Below are 21,746 nucleotides of genomic sequence, written 5' to 3' on the forward strand. Positions count from 1 at the left end.
TGCCTTTTTCAGATATATTTCTAAGAATTTATTTATTAACAGAGAACACTACAGAAAGACAAACAGTAGATTTATAAACTCTTTTAGAAGGTAAACTCACACTGCATCACTGATTCTTCAAGACCTATTCCTGGATAGTTAATAGCTGAATAAATCTCTTCTTGGTACACAGTTCCTTATGCACACAGGAGGGCAGACTGTGCTGCAGGCTACAGAAGCAAGGACAGTCAAAAAAAGAAGCTGCTATGGTATTTGGTAGGTATCAGTAACGCACCCAAAACCAGTTGCATAGCAGCTGATCTTCCTAGAACTGCAGCACAATCCAATTTCATGACAGGTTATAAAGATATGCCACAGAAACCACAGGTCCTGCATGTGTCCGATGAACAGTAAAGATAAAACAAAGTTTGCTTCCACTAATAAATCAATAGCCATTCTTCAACTGAAAAGTAAAAATAATTTGCAATACAGTAGAGGCAGAAAAAAAGAGCAGATATTAATGGCTAATGCTGCTTCACACTAGTGAAGCTCCCCTGGGCAATGGAAATCCTCACCTGCTGGCGTAAGAAAAGTGAAATTTAGATAAAGTAGCAAGGCCCTGTGTGCATATTAAAGGGAAAGAGACTGACAGCAAAGGCTGACTAGCTGCCTGTTTACTTTTCTAATATTTCACTTAAATATTCATATTCTGCCTCCTATGTAACAGGGACGATAATAAATATGAACAGATGAAGTTAGTAAGGGGAAATAGGCTTGTAGTCTGAGCGCTTAAAAACAAAGTTGTATGATTCGGTAAAGCTCACTAAACCAAGTCACTTTTATTTTTTCCTCCTATTAATGAATCAAATGAAGTTGTGAAACAGTGCTCAATACCTAAAAGAACCTTTCCTTAAAAACAAACAAGCAAACAAACAAAAACCCCAAAATGCCTCCATCAGTAGCCTTAAGATCCCTTTCACTGCTATTACTCATTGCTTTATCCCTATTATTTTTCCGATATTTTGTTCTGCATTCATTTTAGGGATTCCTTATACGTCTTACAGATATCAGCTCAGCCAAGAGGCTTATCTTTTTTCCTTTTCAGATAGTGTTAAAATGTGAAGAAATCAGCCATTACTACATAAATACATTGAACGCTTTAACAAGTTATTTTTGTGACATGTTTTTGAGAAACTTCTTGTCATATATAATGTTTCACCCACAAAACAGGAAGCTTGAAGCAACTCTAAAGCAAACCCAAACTCCTCCCCACCTACACAGTCTTTCATTTTTATTACTGCAAAAAATAACAAGAATTAGCAAGAGAATGGCTGTACTTATCTGCTCTACAAAATCGCAACTTTGCTTTCTACTCAAAATGAACGTGCATATGGACTTATAATAGCTTGAGAACACAAGTAGCTCCTAAGTTTGTTTTGCTTTTCTTTGATTTTGAGGAGGAAAGGATTTTTTTTTCTTTTAAGGTTAAATTCCAAGCATTTTAGTAGAATAAATACCACTTTTGCATTTTCCTTCCTTCCACTTTACATATATAAAGTTCTAAAGGTCAAGGACAGGCAAGACAAGACTACTAATAAGGAGTTAGGATGAAAAATGTAACAGGTTATGAAACCACTACGGCAATTTTTAAAGTTTTCTTTAAAAAGGAAGAAGAAAGAAGGTGGGTTTATTATATCTTATCTTGACTTCTGCTTTGAAAAATAAAACTTTCTGCCACTTTAATTAAAAAAATAAGACTTTCATTGGATGAAGAAATGTTTTGTGAATTTAGCCTTCTCGAGGTTACACTTTAACATGTAAACGTGATATTCTATATACTGCCTCAGAGAACATTCACTCACAGGAAAAATGTATACAGAAAGCTTAAAAAAAGCCTAATTTAAAAAGTTTGAAAGTAATTTTTCTTTTCTCTTCCTGTACTATCTGTGTTTTTTCTTTTAATTATTTTATCATTAAATCTCTTCTAGGAATTCATATAGCAGGATAAACATACTATATTTTGGGGGTTTTTTTTGACTCCATGGAAAGGAAGAAAATAAACCAAGGGAATGTTTTAGAATTTTATATCTATGGTATTCTTATGAATGATTTTTCCCTATGAAAAAACAAAGGTTAAAGAACCACATTCAGACTCTGGAACAGAAAACAACAATAGTTCTGCGACGCAGATGAAACCCAGTTCAGCTCTTCAGTGGCTCCTCAGTACAGTACCTTCTGCATAAGCAAACTAGCTGTGTCCTATGATTGTATTTGGCATTCCCTCCCCACTCCTAGAACTCCCAGTAATCTTTATGGAATCCTGGTCTCAAACCACTGACTCTGACCTTGAGGGAGATGAGAAGTGATGGCAGAAGGGCAAGAGAAGGCATAAAAAAGACCAAGTGTGGATACGGAGTGTGCCCGTTGGGAGCTGCACCACAGTGTTCTCTGGGAAACTTTAGTGTTTGGCTGCTCTGGGCCAGTGTGTACTTAACTGATGAAGTCCAGAAAGGATGTGAAAAAGATGTTACCTTTACTGATGGCCAGTAAAAGGTGGGTAGTGGGTGGGAGCTTTTGTTTGGCGCTTTTCTTTAAGAAACAAGTTTCTTAGCAAAAGATGTTGAGAAGCATCATTGATCAATGCAATTCTCAGCATCAAAACAGAGCTGGAGGAACTACAGAAAACTCTCCAACAAGAGCTTTGCAGCTTCAATCAAAGGACACATCAGATGGATCTATAATTCCTTCAAAGTGTTCCTTCTTCATTTGCATAAATTCAGGTTCTCCATGTATTGTTTAATCCTGGATACGCACTGAATTAGTTTCACTGTATGATTTGAAAGAAGGTAGAAATGCCGCTTTTCTAGGGCATTCTTTTAAGGGATACAAGTACATGATTCTTTGGGTACATAATGAAAAGAAATAGAATGAGAATAACATTTAGTATATCTTGTAGAATTATTTTTGGGGGTCAGAAATTTATTTCTCTTGCTTCTTGTTTCAAGAAGCCAGCAAAAGTCTTTGCTCAAAAAAGACAGAAATTTGAGGACAAATGTCTGGCCCCAGTTAAACCAATTCATTATAAGTGTATTTCTTATTACAGTTATCCTAGCCCTACACCGAAGCTCTTCTTAAAAAAGAAGAGTCAGCAATATTTTTAAAGTACAAATTCCTCAAAGACATATGACGCTGATATAGGTGATTCCTCCTTTTTCTTCCTCGCGATATATTTTTTAAACAGTTGTGTCAATCAAGAATATTGTCTCAGTATTGCTGTCAGAAACCAAGTATGCCTTTTTTAAGAAAAAGGATTGCATATTAAACTTCCATATTTTAAACCTACAACACACATGCATATATATGTGCAAATCACTGAGATTAAACACAGTGCTTTTGGGGAAAAACATCCATTCACTTCAAATATCATGTGAGTCTTCGGTAATTTTTCTGAGATGTTCCACAGAAGAGTAAAAGCAAGAAAATGAATAGCAAATTTCAGTACAAAGAGTAAAAAAGCACATTGCCTGAAAGAAGAGGTTTAATATTTGTGCATGCCAAAATCTCCAAGACAGGCTTGAAAATGATGCTATGACAGTTTCAAACATCCAGTGGCAAATTAAAATACAGAACAATAACTAGCAAAGAGTACCTAGGTATGACTGTGAATCTGAGAAAAGAACTATGGACAGCATCAACACCCATGGATAAAGCAATAAGGCTGAAAGCCTTAAGTTCTTTGAACTATTCCAGCAATGGAATTTTGCCTCATTTCTCAAATCATAGAAAAGCTCCCATCCTTAAGTCACATACGTTTAAACACACTATACAATAAGCTTAATAGATAAACGTAATAGTGTGATTCTTATATCCTAGCACTCATCATTCAATAATTTCCTCATAAATCTTGCTCAGCTTGATCTTCATCAAAGAAAGGTTAGCACAGTTCTACTAGCCCACTCAAGACTGTCAGTGCTGAGAGACTAAAATCACAACAAGCCTCAGCAGGGCCCTTCCTGTTCTTCTATAAATTACCAGCTATAATTGCTACTCATATGATAATTAAGGTAAGGAATTAGAGACTGCGAGAAAGAGAACTGCTGATGGAGAGAGCCTGCATCCAGCATAGCTGCCTGGCATATCTAACAAGAGACACTAAGCACTGGTAAAGCTCACCTTTCTGACTAATCGAAGTGCTTGTGTTCTCTCTACTTCATTACTCTGCTGTATGTCAATGCACCTGTAATGAAATGTAAAGAAAATGTGTTTTTTTTAATGACAACAACTTTCACCATAACTGTTAACACTTCACTGTTTATATTTACTCAAACGGGTAAACATTAAAAAATGTATTATGATAAAGAATTTTTAAATTCTGCCATTTAGCAGGCATATTTAGTATTTCAGTCATCACATAACTAAATTATAATGTTCTAAAATACACAATGATGAGGCGAAAATGCTTCAACAGCAAATATGAGCTAGTTGCCTTTGCCATTTCAAATGAGACTCAACTAAATACTAACATTCATTGCATGTCACCTCATAAAAGCCCCATTACCCCAACATAATTACAGTTAATATACATATATTTTAGATATAATACATAAGACACATTTGCATATATATACACTAATGCATGTATGCTCTCACTCAATTTTAGCATCCATTTTTAATCATCTCTACAAGTATATACTATAATATGTATATACTATAAATCGATACTATAGTATATATAGTATATATTTGTATATACAGATACATGCACACATCAGTATATTAAATTCAAAAAGATTTTAACAAAACAAGCACTAGAGATTATAATAGTTAGATGTACTCATCATGCTGATCTTATTATCTCATAGTTAGTTTGCCCTCTGGTATTTTCTGTTGTGTCATAGGATATAGTTAGATGATGAATTCTTGGGCATGAACTGTTTTCTTCCCTTGTCTTTGTACTCCTAAGTGCTACGCTACAGTCATACAAAAAAAAAATCAGGACAAATGCCATAGCACAAGCCAAGACAAAAACATTTTAAAGGTTTCAATCTCCTAACACTACCACAGATTAATCTGATTAGTACCATATACAGCTCAAAATTAGCTTAAATTTAACTCCCTCTAATTTTGTTTTAGTTTCCGCATAGCATATTGTACATTCATATAGCATTTTATCTGCATTAGACAGTGTGATGTATTACCCCTCTATTTTTAAAGAAAGAAGCTGAAGAAAACCTTCAGTATTGAATAAAAGTTATTTACAAAGCTACGTATTAAAAATGTAAACAGACATGAAAATATCTTTCCTCACCTCTCAGCCCTGATGAAACAAGAGATTTAGACCAAGGATTGTAATGAAAGAAAAAATACCTGGCTATCAAGTAATCCACTTTCAGCTTTAGCACCTTCTGGAGAATCCCCGAGTCTCGAATGAGATAGCGGAGGGCTCGCAACCCTGCTGCGCGCACCTCCTTCGCTTCGTTCAGGAGAGCCAACCGCAAGCTGCAACGACGGAAACAAAGCAGGAAAATCATTCTACAGCAGCAGGTAGACTTCACAACCTGAGAGGCAGCTAGTACCTACTAATTTAAAATAAAAAGTCTGATGTTTAAAGAGAAGTATTCTGCATTAATTTTGTATCTTTGAGATGTGTACCTGTGCAGCCCACAGGGGAAATCTTCACCTTGCCAGCAGATGTAGACAATATATTAATCTGAAGAAAGCCAAAAACCAATCTTTTAACAATAATTCCTACATCCGTGAAATTTTATATGACCAAGCCCTGTACCTGACTTGTTACTTGACAAAACAGGCACAACATCAACCCCCGAAGAAATTCTGGACTAACTGCATTTTTCAAGAACGTTAACATGGAGAATATTCCTCGTCCACTTGACTGTCAGTCCATAAGCCTGAATCCTAAAAGAAACATCTTGACATCTAGTAGGGACAAATTTATACTTTCAGTAGCTTTATGAAGGATGCTTTAAAGATGGTATGGTGCCAATGTTTCAGTGTTTACATGAAATGTTACAAAAGAGTCAAAGGTAAATTTAGGCAACTCTACACAAAATAAATTGCTACAGATTTCATTTCAACATTTTATTTTAATGTATTTCTCTTTATACGAATTATGAGAGCACTTTGCTTGCATCATGGTAAGCTTTTCTAAACAAAACACTGACCATCATCTAATTGCTTACATTCACTATCTAGGTAAAAAGAAAGGCAGGAGCTTTTGAAGATCTTCAGAGATGGAAACCGCAAGTATAAATGGACAAATTAGGCAAATTGCCCTTCTGAAGGCCCCCATAGGATTCTGCTCCTTTTCTTGGCTAAGCAGGAGAGGAAACAAAACAAAACAAACAAACAAAATCCCCAACAATTAACAATGTATTTAAATAGGATCGTTTCATCACTTTTCTTATTCTGCATTGCTAATGGTAATCAACCGCAATGGCTGCAGGATAATCAAAAATTCCAAGGCTCAAATATTCTGAAACTTTATGGGGACCCAATCACTTCATATAAAAGTTTCTACTTCTACATGACAAGACAAAGCAGAAGGGCTACAATATTATATGCAAACAAAGATGAACTAATTATTACCTTCAGCACCAAGGAGCTCCCTCTTTAGGAAGACCATCATTGCTGTAAAAATGAAATATGATTCTCCACATGAGAAGAGTGCCACTAATTGTCTTTAATACTGCAAGCCGAACCACTAGCAAATGGAAGAGAAGACAAATAACTCTTCAAGTGTGTTAAGTAGATCACAGGCATGCTTTGGATCATGAATGATGTCGTGTTGCAGATCTACACAGAGGCAACTCTGAAGTATGAGTACAAAAGAATTAGGTCTCCTCAACAATACTTATCTTAATTGGACTTCTGCCTTAGAGTTTATGATTTGTTCGGATACTCCAGTTTAAAAGTCTCATTTGAGTTGTGGGGTTTTTTTGTTTGTTTGTTTGCTTTTCTTTTAAAGATGGAAGGCTGCTCACTCTCTAGTGAATTAGTGCCTTTACTAGTGCCATTACAAATTTCCTGTTAGAACAACCAAATTCTGAAATTCTGAATCTGGATTTTTTTTTCTATCATCAAGTAAAGTGTTATTTATTTTTATATTGGAGACAAGAACTCTTCTTGAATGGTACCACAAAATGATCTTTAGACACATAGTTTTTCAAAATTAACCAGTGTTTTGAAAACTTATTCTACAACTTGCTGGAGAAACAGACTCGTAACTTGTGGTCAAGAACTAAAGAATCAACAATACTGAAACCACAAGAAATGGCAACATTATCACAAGATCTAAAATCCAGAAGAAACAGATATCAAAAAAGAATGTGTCACTATCTTCAAAAAAGTGATGATACAATGAAAATATAAGGTAAGTACTAACTAGTAAGACTTAGCTCTAACAAAGATCATAAAACTCATACAGGCATAAATGAAGTAATGATATATAGAAACATACAAGGCTGAACAAAACCTTCACATTAAAACAAAACATCTTTAAAACCTCAGAGAACATAGTATAAGCAAAAAGAGTAATCTGACCTTATGAAAATTCAATTACTATATATTACTGCAGGCCAAAAGGGAAAAAAAAAGTAGAAAAATATGAGGAGTATCCAGATGTGTATGTTTCCTTTTTTTCAAGTGTATCACAGGCAGGAAACTTGAAAGATGAAGCAGATGCACCGAATCAGCAGAAAGAAAGGAGGGAAGGAATGCGGCATATAAAATGGACTGAAGTATGACAGGAAAAATGAAAACTTTCTTTGTGCTAAGTCTTTGCTTTGAAGATCTACATGAAAACTCCCGTCCTAAAATCTTTTTTAATGATATTAAAGACAAGCTAGTTGCAGAAGAGGAAGTGATTAAACAACTAGAGAAAACTCATCAGCATGTATTAGCCATAACCCACCAAGTTACACATCTAAGTATCCAGAAAGAACACAAGCATGAACTGTTTGTGCGCAGCAAGCACCTCATTATAAATAGCCATGCCAAAAGGTGATAAAGGCCTATGAAAAAAAAAGACTTTGAAGCTCATACTTAAAATAAATCTAGTGAACCATGTGAAGAAACCAGAATAGTTTATGCAAACTGTATTACACTAGTTACTGAAAGACTTCTTTAAAGGAGTTATCATGGTGTACATAGAGGAACCACTTTCATAACTCAGCAACCAAAACCTTCAAGCAAGTGTTACTTAAGACTGTACTAAGGCATAAGGATGTTATAAGGCAATAAAAAGTAGTTTCACAAATCAAAACCTGAAAGACGAATAGCAAAGAGTAGAGATGAATGGCAGATTTTTACCCTAACAACAGTTTAGTATGAGCAAACCACAATCTCCTTTGGTAGACAGCAGTTAATACACGATTCCTATTTGGGAGAAGAAATAGGGAGGGGAGAAATATTAAAGAAGATGATGTTATTTATGTTAATTAGATTAGGATGGGATTAAGAGAAACTTCAAGGGAACTTAAAAATAATATGTATGAATAGTAAGCAAGATGATAAAGAAAATTCAAGATGGTTAAATGTGACTAAGTACACAAGACAAAAATGTTTTATTTACCCATACTATAGGATTCTAAAATAGCCATCCAATCAAGGAAATGATTTTGATATCAACTGTAGATCACTTATTGTGCATCTGTGGCTGCAAGAGCCAAAGAAACATTGTGACTGTGAAAGAGAGTGAGCTTTACCAAGAATATGACATGTTTATACATAAATGCATAGTATATTCTTAACCAAGTATAATACCCCTTGCCCCAGTATTTTAAGTTGCTGTAGAAATAAAAAGAATTTCATAAGATATCATTAAGACTGATTAAAAGTCTGGAAGAACTAACAAAGGATGGAATAGAATATTAACTACCTATTGTAAATTCATGCTTGCACCTTTTTCCTGAAGCATCTTGTCCACTCACAACAGAGTGGTTTGACAGATCTTTCTTTCAGTCAGGTAATTAAGAATATACTGAACTTTGCTTTTATGGCCAAGGCTTCTTGGCACATTACTAAAAGACCTCAGGAGTTTGAGGCCTACCAACACTCCAACTCTTCATGGCTCAAGGCTTCCTCTCAGGTGTCATTGGTATGATGCTCTGGGAACCGGCAAGACCCATCTATACTGGGAATGACAACAAAACGTGTCACTATTATCTCCATCTGCTGGCAGGAAGAAACTATTATCAGGCACCTGGACTAAAAACTTTTTTTTTTTTTTTTTTTTTTTAAAAAAAAGGGCTCTAAAAAACAGATTCTTAACTGAAGACCAATTGCAATGCTTGGTTTGGTTAAGTATTCTGTCAAGGTAACTGACCATCAAAACTTCAAAAACTTCATAGGAAACTGGCATTTTTTCTTGAAATCATTAATTTATTATAATTCAGTGTTTTAAAATTAGTCAAAGAATGTTTTACTTGCAAGAAATAATGCTGCAAACCCAGTCGTATAGATCAAACTTATATGAAAAGTTTATCTTTAAATCCTGATTCTCCCTAAAGAGCTTGCTTCACGTTCTATGAGATTACATTTTTAGGAAAAGTGTTTTCTGCAATTAGTGAGATCCTTAGAAGTATTTTTAAATTTATGAGGAATATAATACAGAACTAAAAACTTCACCTTGACTCTTTTTCGTCCTCTAACAGTGTAGTATATATTCTCATTTTACCCTTTAAAATATTTGTACTTTATAGGTTTAATTTATATGTATAATGAAATATTCAAATACATTAGAACTACAAAAAGGTAGCTTGAGAGTATAAATAAAATTAGTTTTACTTCACTTAGAACAAGTACCCTACTACTAATGTAGTATTCTTTACAACTTACCATATTATGATGCTGTCATAAGTAAAACCTAGCTTTTCTTCAGCATGGCCAGTATTACAAAGAAGCTGAAAATAAAAGAAAGCATCTGTTATTTATAACTCGCTAAAAAATTGAAAAATACCTGGTAACGCTTTCAAAGAAACCTGAGGAATTAAATTCATCTTTCATTCACTGACACAGCAAGTGTGCCAGGCTTGCACTGCCTTGAAAGCCTTTGCTGCTGGTATTCCACTCATCTGCATACCAGACACATGGAGTCCTTGGGCCTCTCTTTTTAGATGAAAGATTGCACAATTATTTAAGCTGCCTGCTGGTCCATTTTTAATCCCCACCTATTTGAGGTTACTCGCCTTGCTGCCTTCGAGCTCTATTCAGAAGACGGGAAAGTGGTAAACAGCCTGAACACAGGCAGAGGACTGAAGTCCAAGTACACATGACATTTGCATTCAAAAAGAGGCAGGACTGCAAGCGAAGAAAGAAACCCATGAACCATGCTTGTGTTTTGCAACAGCAAAGGCACGTGAAAAAATTCAGGAGGAGCCACCAACGGTAAGTGCTCCATAACTGACCTCGATTTTCAGTGGTACAAAACATCCATGAGTCCTGCAGAATCAAATACAAGCCAGGTTCACAGTGCAGAAAGTTGATTCACACAGACACACAACACACACACACACACACGAGACACCCATAACCTGTAGCAACCTGAGAACAAGTCAACCTTCTCTGTCAGTTCTGAGCACAAGACTGGAGACTTACAAGTACAACATTTATGTCCAAGGCCAATCCCAAAGGAGAAAATAGGGGCATGGTAACTTGAGAAAAGAAAAACAGTCTCTTCCTTAAGAAAAACTGAAGCTGTTCTCCTTTGGAACAGCAGCAGCAAAATTCCTAATAATTTCATTCACTATGCTGTGTTATGAAATGCTTTAGTACTAGGTCCAAATCCCAAAGTACTTTTCCAAGTGCTTTCAAAGCCCCTAGTGACGAATGCTGGTCGCACAGGATGTGCACTTCGCCCTTGCTGCTCCCAAAAGCACACATTCAATTTCAAAGCAGTGCAGTATTAACAATTTCTCCTCAGTGAGGAATTCAGCAAGTATTTATGCTAACACTGCTGCCCTGAAGCAACAAAAACAATTCTGTGCCATGTTCATTTTATATATTTACCACTAACAATAAGAAACCTGCTAAAAAAAATGAAAAGTTAATTTGAAATTGCTAAATCTGAAACAGCCAAGTGTTTCATGCTTCCATCCCACTGATAACTTCCACCTAAAAACCAGCATATTGCTCCAAAACCCTATTTTTAAGTAAACTTGATTTCATTAATAGGATGGTTTAAAATACCAACAATCTGGGGGTTTGTGGTGAACAACTGCATAGTCTGCCAAGTTTGTGTTCAACAACTGCAAATAATAACATGCATTAATAAATGGACTCAGATCCACTCCGTGTTTCGGCTCATATAACCTTAGCTATCCGCAATATGTTGGATTTTCCATTTTTCATAACAATGGTTATACTCAGAGGTGATTATAAAAGGTATGAGAAGTTATCATAAAACCTATTTTTCCCCACCTTTCAAATTAGCATGGTAATAAAAGCAGGCAATTGCCTGCATTAACCAGTTATGACGGTATGTCACATCCCACTATCAATCTATTTTTATGCTGTGTGGTCGGACTGCCTAAGGCCACCACTGCTGCTTTAGCATTTCTATTGACATCTTATGAACTGTAAAAACTGGCTAGCAGAGTGTAAGCAAAACACTGTGGGAAGGTAGTGAGCAAAAATACTTCACTGCTCAATTCCAGAAAGCGGTAGCAAGGCCCATTGTTTACAAATCCAAACCTTCCCCATCATTTCATACAACACGCAAATGAGAAATCCTGTTCTAACCACATTACCCTTAACAGCCTTTTTTCCCTCCCTACTTAAAAGAACTGAATAATATTTCCAAAGTAGGATAAAAGTATGTTTCTGGAAAGTGAGAGATAAGTAATACAACAATTTCCAAAGAAGATTCAATTCAGCAACAGGTGAAAATAAGTGAAATCCTTTCAAACACAATGCAGAAGAAAAACTTGAGTCATTCCAATACCATATTTCAAATAAAGACTGGACCACTGCTGAAAAAATCTGCCTTATTTATAAGTATATATATTAGCTACAGATCAGATGCAGAAAAACCTTCCAATAGAAACTAAAAGACTGTTTATCAAGGTAAAACAAGGGAAAATTGCCATATTCATAGTTTGCCGTATTCTTAGTTAGTCCATTCCATTGATCTTGCAGTAACATTTATTTGATGGAGATTTTAAGACTAGTTTCTAAGTCTCGATTCAGCGGTAATAGAGGTTAATATAATTCTGTTTACACAGTAAAGAGGAATCACATTACCTTAATGCAAATGGGGTTTCATAATTCTGTTTTCAGAATGGTATTGTACTCTGTGGGTGATGTACACTTACACACTAATGTAAGAGTTCAACAGGAACCATAGCTAATGGCTATGTCACATAAAACAGTATTAACTGGTTGCAGAAAATATTATGTTATCTTTGCAAACAGTTAAGAGTAAGAGATGTATGTTCCATTTTCCATGAGAGCCAAATAAGAACATGTGTTTCCTAAAGCTCAGCAGCCCCCCAGGAATTCTTCTACCCTCACTATGCATCACACAACAAGTAGCTACAAGGACTTGAAATGGTTTCTCTTGCATTTTTGTCTAGAATATTACACTGTTCAGTCTTTCAAAATCCTCAATTTTTATTTGTTGAAAATTATACCGCGATATTAATGTCATTTTATCTGAGAGATTATTTCATATGCAAATTATTGCCATCAGTACATCTATTTTTAATAGGTTCAACTAATGCCTTTCTAGAACCAGGTCAATTTAATCATAGTTTCTTTTTTCATGACTCACTTGTTTATTAATTTTACCTCAACTTTTCTTCACTACTTTCAACTTTCTTTTATCTCTATCTATTTACTCTATCTTTAACACTTCTGCAATATACTACCAAATGTGTAGCAGAAGAGAATGGGGAGGTTATAAGAAATCAATACATAGTGGCAAGCATTAAGCAAAAGTTTTAGAAAACACGTACATACAAGATATACATAAAAAATTCCTGTATTAACTGGTTACTTTTTGAATAAAAGATCTGCTACATCAAAATAAAAAAGAGAATAAGCTATATATACACACATGAATTTTTTATACATAAAAATGTATATGTATGTCTACGGGTAGACATCTACCACCAAAACAGAAACTAACTAAAAAAAAATCTATATATCTATATATTAACATATAGATATAAATAAGTATTTGTAAGAGTTAAGTGCCTTATAGATCTATATATTTATATGTATATATAAATTAGCTGCATTAGATTATATATAAAAAGAGAGAGATTATATAGATTATATAGATATAAGGCATCAATATACTTCATACTGGGAAGAATTCTTAGCATTGGTTATCATTGCTGCCCAAATTTGAAGAAAATCAAAACCTTGCCTAGTCCCAAACAAAATAACAGTATAAACAGAAATATTGAGAAGGAAAAAAAAATTTATTTTACAGCTATAAAATCTACATCAGTAACAGTGCTTTACAGATACACTTCTCCCAAATTTCCCTCGATGACATTCATATTTGGAATGATTTATGAACTATATTATGCAAAACCTATGTTTATCATCCTAATTTAGTTTTTCCAACAAAATCAAATCTCACCCCACAGACTTTTTTCTATCATTAATTCTCCATTCCCTTTGCTAGTTAAATACTAACAGTATTCACAAATAGATAAGAAAACGTACATACATCTGGCACATGAAAGACACTGGAAGAATATTTCTGCAGCTATCAGTTTGTTTATCTCCCTTCTGGTATCTACTAATGGTTGTGTCCCACTAAGACCAAAACACTGGCATAAAAATGAGAAAAACTGCACTCATAGCTTATTTTAGTGATTACCTGGACCAGTTTCACATTTGTCCCCATAGGTGCACAGACTTGCTTCATCTATGCAAACAAAACTGTAACTAGAAAAGCAGATTTTTTTCTCAAAAAGCAATCTGCAAGGAATATAGCCAAACTGTTGTTCCTGACGGATGACTAATTTCAAGCACTTGCAAACATTGAAAGGTTTGCAAGATATCTTTTAATTGAGCCATAAATTAGTAGAGCTGTTGAAGCTGCTGTGCATCCTATAGCAGCCCATAGACTGCTATTCAGGTCCCCAAAGAACTCTTGAAATGCAACTATATTATCATTTTCATTTGGATCATGAGTGCACTTCTGAACCGAGTCTCCTGTCATTCCATTTACTGAATCTTGGTTTGTCTCTTGAGAGGAAACTAAAGAAGATGTGTTCCAAGAATTCCCCTAACAGGCTCCAACTGCTAAAGGGCATTCAGTTCACAGGACGAGACGAGAGTTAGTCCAAGGTAACCACTCCCAACCAAATGCATTTAGTGTGGATATTAACTTCTCCATACCAACTGCTTTCCTCTTCCCATGCACCCCCTTGCCAGTACAGAAAGAAACTTGATCTTACCTTGAAACTTGAACATAGCCATGAAACTTGATAACAGTTATGACTAAGTGCGACCAACAAACTGCACTGATGCAAAATTCTGAATGTGATAATTAAGTGCGTATGTACACAAGAGAATGAATAGATAAAATTGACTGAAAAAAAGTATATGCAAAATTTATTATTAGCAGGGGGTGTGTGTGTGTGTGTGTGTGTGTGTGTGCATGGCAAGGCCCCCTTTACTTTTGTATCACCTTCCTTAACAGTCAATAGAACATAATGGGCTACAGAATTTACAGCTATAAAAGAATTTAGGAGAGGGACTGAAAAATCAGAACTGAAAATGTTTCTGTGAATTGACAAGAGTGCCTGTACTGGATAAGAATAACAACTAGTGAAGCGAATGCTGCATCATCTCATTGAGGGCACCACGCAGCAAGGCAGACGTGGAAAAACTGAAACGAGTCCTGAAGATACAAGCATAAAATGGTGCATTTAAGAAAGAGGTGATCATGGCAGGGTGAGTGGAACCACATCTGTAGAAGTGCAGGATGAATGCAACAGCCTTCCCCTCCCAAACTGCAGAAGAAAGCGAAACGTGATCTGCTAGCACACTACAAACCCAAGCGAGTTAGTGTCAAATTCGGTCTTAACTTTGGCACTTTCTTCTCATTTTACCTTCAAACAACATTAGGCAAGTTAATCATTCTACACTAAATGCAGTGATTTCTGTAGACAGCTGAACTCCTAACAAAGTCAGGTAGAATGAGCATGTTCTTGACTTCAACATGTAACAATTAATATGCAATGTCATTGTAGTATGAGTCTGTAGGTGCAAGCAGAACAAGAACACTCAAGTCTGCTTGGCACCTTAGCATTTTACTAGATATTATTTGAATTCTAGGAATTAAACAAAAATAACCATTTTTTAAATATTAAATTGTGTTTTTGTTTTGTATTTTTGGATAAAGTTGCCTGTAAATCAACTCTAAAATTCACATTTTTAATAAAGTAATAGATGAACAGGAGTAGTACAGGCTCCTTAAGTGAATTATTTAATATTAGCACAAAATTATACTTACTCTAAGCTAAGCAGTAAGTAACTTGCAGTGAAGCTTTTTTTTTTTTTTCTTCTCATGTTTACTGTCAGCTATGAGTTTTTCATGCTACTTGGATGAGTCATAGCAATATGAGTAACACATCAACATATCTTGGAAACAGTAGCTCAAAACAACAAAACCACAGGAGGTCAACAGCATATACAACTTGGGTATACATAGAAATTGCTCAAATTTTTATGTAGCAATATTCACAGCAATTAATAAGTAAAAATATATTATTCTATAGGTCCAATTGTTGTACAATTACAGTTAACGGACTGTAATTTTGGAAATAGTTTGAACCACCACAGGCAGTGATAGATTGCTTAGCAGGTTTTACAGCTTCTCATTTTCTCTTTTTTTCCTATAGGAAACTCCAAAGAAGCTAAAGAGATTGATTTAAAATACTGATTTCTAAAAATCTTTGATATCACTGTTGCATCAAAGGGAAGTCCTTACTGAAATTACAGACTCTGGGTTTGCATCCATTTGCTTTTAAAATCTGTTTCACAGCTGAGCATTCCTAAGGGGATGTTTTATTCTTATCAGCTGTGTATTTCACCACAGGGTATCAGGTTTTATCCACAGTGGTGCTGCTTTTTGGATGAACCTTATGGTCAGTCAATATTGTATTCAGATTCAAGGACAGTTTGAGGCTTTGCAAATGACAGTCAAGACACTGAAAGAACAACAGAAACATTTTGATGCTATTACATTGTTAAGGTTAAGCTAAAATGATTAGTCAAGTTTCATTGTGTCCTTAAGGAAACAACTTTCTCTTTGAATTAAAGATATTTTAAAAACTCTATTTTTTTTCACTGCACTATTTAAATGTGCTTTTAAGTTTGAAAAGATATAAAGGATCTTTCAGAAACTAACAGTAGAATAAGTCCTCTATAAAAAGCTATCTAAATGAGTATTTCAAATTTAAATCCTATTTTCCACTAGGTATCTGCAATTTTACAGTCCTTCTGGTTTTCAGTAATGTAGCACTTACTAACTCTCATGGGGGTGGGGAAAAACCCAAAGAAATAACCAAGAGGTTTTGGTATTAATCAGCAAAAGCAAAAGCTGGGAAAGTTGCAGGCGCCTGCCGTAGCTAGCTGGCCATGCAAGTCGAGAGGGGTTAGCCTAATCTGTTTGCTAAAGCTCCAGACACTTGACCAACTCAGGAACTGCAGCGATGACCGAGGCTGTCACAGACCATTTACTAAAGGTTAACTCCTCAAGCTCTTTTTAAGTCAAAATTCAGGTTTGATCAAAATTCCGGTTTGCAGAACTGTGGCTTCCAGTAATAGGTGATAAGTCTACCTTGACTTCACCTAGACTTTCAGCACTGTGTCCAGAGTTGGTGAGGTATGAGCTAGGTAAGCACCTAGGTAGACTGAAAACTGGTGGGATGGAAACACTCATAGAGTGGTGTTCAGTGACACAAAATATAATCAGAGGCCAGTAACTAGAGAAGCACCCTGGGAGTCAACACTGGGTCTAATCCTGTTCAACTTGGTCATCAATGAAGGATGACCTGTAATGGATGGGATCTGGGGCAACATGCTTGAATATGGGCATTGGACTCAAAGATCTCTAAAGGTCCCTCCAACTTCAACCGTTCTGTGATTCAAATGTACAAGTTACCTACTCTTCAGAGAGAAAGATGTTGAGATAGAGAACAACTGCTTATACTGGTACTGACTTTTCTTACCCTTTCCTTTTAGCATAACAATATTTCTATCAGAAAAGTTGGTTGATAAGTTTTTTTGTATTTTTTAATCAGAAATATAAAATATGAATAACTATTTCAAAGGTACTTTCCCTTCCCATGGTATAAATGCTCTAGATAATCAATAGCCTTTTGCATGAGCCATAAAACGTGAAAACTTACAAAAAAATCAAGTTTGTTACCACCATTGTGTTTCCAAGGAAGGATATAAACATCCTCAGGTCTTAGCATATCTAACATCACAAGACTCCACTGTTTTCCCACACTCTTATTTCACTAAGAAGGAACTGAGATTATGTCAATACATGGCAGAAGACTGAAGTACAAAATAAAATCATCTCCGCTGAGTTCCAGGCTTTCACTCTTAACCACTGGAATTAAAAACATAGAACCGTTCCAACCACAAAGGAGAAAACGCAATACATTTTTTTGAATCATGTTTTCATAACTGCATTTTAAATTCAAACAGAACAGGAGCAATTTTCACAATCAAACCTATAAGCTTACAATTTTAAGATCTTATTACAGGGAGCCCAATATAACAACAAGTGCTAAATATCAAACAAAATAAAATGATTCAACTACACAGTTTTTTGATACAGGATCAAAAGTAGGTTACAAACTACAGACCCTGTTTTCTAAAGTTGTATTTAATTTTACAAGTTTTGTTTTTCACAAACTTATAATTTCTCGACACACTTCAGTCACATTTATTAAAAAAACTTTGTGTTTTTGTACGTATTCTCCCATTTTAACACTATGATAAAGAAGGATAATAAGTTCTTCAAATATTTAATTATGAAATTAACTATTTTTTCAAAATTGGCTTTTTAATGAATGAACCAGATAAAGGTTCATTACCTTTAATTACATTTTGCATATTTACTAATTTATCCAATTTATAGATGCTTAATATCTAACAATTTTTAATATGAAAATCAACACTGTTTTAAGATTTGTAGTTTCAAATATTGGCTCTTCACTAGGAATCACCTACCTACAAATCCAAACTACTTCTTTTTTAATTTAAATCAATAGGAGAATCATCTGGAGACACCTGCATTCGTAAGTTACCAGATAAGCGCAAAAAGGAAACACAGCTACAACTCTCTCCTCTAGTGAAATGAAAGGCTCCTTCGAAATAAAATTTGGAATCTCAGTAACTCCAGCGGCATTCTGTACAAGTATTCAAGACAAGATTTCAATATGTTCAGTTCCTCAGTGAGGCTGCACTCCTATACGCACGCTGAATCAGCTCCCCAAACAGAGCACATACAAATCGCTTACCGAAGCGCTGAAGATGGCAACTAAACTTATCTCCTAGGAATTTTGTTCTCAGTATTCACTGTTGTACCAGCTGAATCTCATAGCCAACCAAGTCTTGTGAGAAGGGCTTTCAACAGCCAAGGAGCACGCTGGTCCCAAACATTATGACACACATTTGTCCTCCTCACATTAAGTAAGTCCCCAAACCTGTCCTTAAGCATTTGTTCTCCTCCACTTGAAATTCTCTATAAAAAAAATTGCCAAGCAGCCTCCTAATTACCTTACTCAATGTCTTGCTATCAACTCACCTACAACCTTACTTTCCCTTATTTCTCTACCATTACGTTCCTTCTTCACTGCTGGTGACTACAGGATACATCATGTTTGCCACTGAAATTTGAAATTTATCTTCAGACACAGACCCCTATCCGTGGCTCTCCAGCAGAAATGTGTACATCTAACTAGCTCCTTCTGCATGATCGTTCGGCAATAGCCTTCTCCATCTATCTGTTTCTGAAACTCCAACTTCTCCTAGTTTACTAACAGCATATTTTTCCCTTGCTCCACAACTACAACACCATTCCAACCACAGTGAGAGTGCTTCAAACACACAGCCTTTTCCCCAACTGAATGTTCACATGCCATCAGTGCTCTTTTTCATCCTATCAGTTCCTCATCTACCAAAACATGGTAGCTGCTCTCACTCCAAAGGCCTTTCATGATTTCCTTCTATAATCTATCCTCTCTCATTCTGTAGCTTATTAGTTCCTGCCTCTTGTCAATTCATAATGTCAACCTCCAACACATCCATCACACTTTTAGGCAAATACCCTTCACATTACCATGATTTGGGAGTCTACATCTGGAAAAAAACACCTGAAAAAATTTATAGCATGGGTAATTTAGGAATCTGCCCTTTAAGTCTTTTTCACTAAGAAACCTACAGTGAAAGTTGACTAGGGCAACAGAAGTGCCCGAATCACTACAACATCCTGCTTATCAGCACAGTCCCTTCACTGTATTTCATCAGTTTATATCCAGGCAGCCTGGCATTTCAAACCTGTGATTCAATACTGCACAGAAAGCATCTTCTATTTGTGTAATCTAACCCACAAATTGAAATTTGATTCAGACTTTTAAGTACAACAGCATGACAAAAAAAGAGTTTCGCCATGACCCTAACTTCACGTTTGCTTATACTTTTTTCCCCCCTCTCCTCTCCTCTCTCACTGCATCTAGACTCCTTTTACTGCTTCACACTGCTAAACTATTTCATGAAGCTTCTGACCAATACCTGATAAAGTACCAATAAAATATTTAGCACACAGGATCATATGTCCAATACCACTACTTAACTTCTTACCTTAGTGAAATTATTCAAGTGACCTAGTTTTCTCATATTTGAAACGCCTTGTAATTTGGCCACATTTTGGAGAATCTCTCTCATATTATCACAGGGTTCTGCAAAAGAAAAACATATTATTAGCATAAACAGTTAAAAAACAAAAGCCCAAACTTGCATTCAGCATCCAAGTTACCTAAACATAATAGGTGAGTTTCCAAATAGAAACTTTTGAAGTTAAAATTTCAAATAGCTATTTTTAATTAAGTATGCAGACTGTTCTCCTTTACGGAGTATCAATTTGATTTATGTCCAAAATCAGTCAGGAGTATTTTTAGAACAAATGCTCATGAAAGGGAGAGACTCCTATTTTTAAAGCAGATTTTAATCAATATCTTAGATTTACAGTTGACAAAGGCAGCTGTTGAGTGATTGAAACTCTATTCCTGGTATCTCGCATCTGAACAGCTTTATCTGAAATCCTCTTGTAACTTAAGAGGCAAAATATTCCTTCCTCGGCAGCAAACAATAAAGATATTTTATGTTACTACCACACCACATAATTATGAAACTTTTTCAGACAGAGGCTTAATGGGATTTTGGGTAGACAAGACTCTCTTCTGTTCTCCCCACCAACTTGTGTCCACAGTCACCCTAAACTTAACTAGGGCACTGTGATCTGCCAGCAAGACATGAAGCAAACTTCAAGGTGAGCAGGAGATCTGGGAATTATTCCCCTCCTTCCCTCCCTTTCTTCCTCAGGATCCGTCATCCCAACAAAAACAAACAAACAAACACGCCAATACTCAGATTCCCGTTGATGACCTGGCCCTGCTTGGAAATGGAAGAGGGCTGCCAAACATGGCGAAAAGAGACGGCATTGTCCCACCTCAGGGAATAAGGCTGGGAATACCGGAAAAGTAGGACTGAGCAGCACAGAGCAGGACTTGGCACAAACTGATGCCCAGACAACTACTACAACAAACTGCAATCACTTCAGTGCACGGTCTTATTGGGGTAGGATGGCCTTCAAAGCGAGCTGCTTCGCGGCAGGATTCCTGTGCAGCCTGGGGTTAGACACTTCACTCTGCGACAGGCAGGTCGCCAGGATGACTGCCAGCACGGCCCGGCTCTAAATGTGAGGAACACCGAGCCCATACTGGAGACACGAAAAGTGTTCCATTGGCCAAGAAGAGAGAGAGAGAAAAAAGTGGAATTACATAAAACAAAGTCTTTAGCAAAATACTGGAGTCTAATTACTAGACATCTGGAAAGGGGCAAGAAGACGGCTGTGTGTGGTGTTCCATACTAATTTATAGCAGAAGAACTTTGCTCCCTATTGCAGCATGAACAGCTATGGCTGAAAATGCAGCAAGCTTCAATCCCCCTCTCATCCTGAAAGGACATCAGAAGGAAACAAGAATTTGCAGAAGCGTTAAGGATGCAACCTTCTTGCTACTTATCTACAAGCTTTTTTCTTTTTGTATAAATCAATTCTGTCATTTAAAAGCTTAAAGAGTAAAAATTTGTAAAAAAAACAGACATGCTTACCAAGCATGATTTTATCAGGATATATCCAGAATGTATTTGGAAAGATAGAAGCCTGTGCCTACTCTACCACCAGGCACACAAGACAGCATTTATTCACAGACTCAGACACCTACATGCAGACACCTGAAGTGAGGTTAGCCAGTCCTATATGTCTCAGGTCCTTCTGCAGTCAATGGAAATCTGTCCAACAGGTAATGAAGCCTACAGTTACCTTCACTAGCTATGAGCTATGACCTTACATACGTAAGTTAGCACATATACATACAGACAGACATTTACAATGTAGACGCCTAAATACAGGCATTGACTTCAGTCACAACCAGTTTGGTATCAACTATCCTCTTCCACAAACCTCAGTCCCAGTAATAAGCATAGTT

General features: G+C 36.0%; 1 protein-coding gene across 1 annotated transcript in view; it reads right to left on the reverse strand.

The window, feature by feature from the left end:
• The window catches only part of RICTOR (RPTOR independent companion of MTOR complex 2), a 76,065-nt gene that overhangs the window by 40,895 nt on the left and 13,424 nt on the right, over positions 1-21,746 (reverse strand). Inside the window, exons 3-6 of the mRNA XM_088534386.1 lie at positions 19,840-19,937; positions 9,835-9,899; positions 5,347-5,478; positions 4,153-4,216 (exon numbers count right to left, since the gene is read on the reverse strand). Of these exons, the coding sequence (XP_088390512.1) occupies positions 4,153-4,216; positions 5,347-5,478; positions 9,835-9,899; positions 19,840-19,937 (359 nt within the window). The remainder of the gene's footprint in view (positions 1-4,152; positions 4,217-5,346; positions 5,479-9,834; positions 9,900-19,839; positions 19,938-21,746) is intronic.

The sequence above is a fragment of the Tinamus guttatus genome, unplaced genomic scaffold, assembly GCF_059628265.1.
Source record: "Tinamus guttatus ecotype Peru unplaced genomic scaffold, ASM5962826v1 Tinamus_guttatus_pri_ptg000549l, whole genome shotgun sequence".
NCBI lineage: Eukaryota > Metazoa > Chordata > Aves > Tinamiformes > Tinamidae > Tinamus > Tinamus guttatus.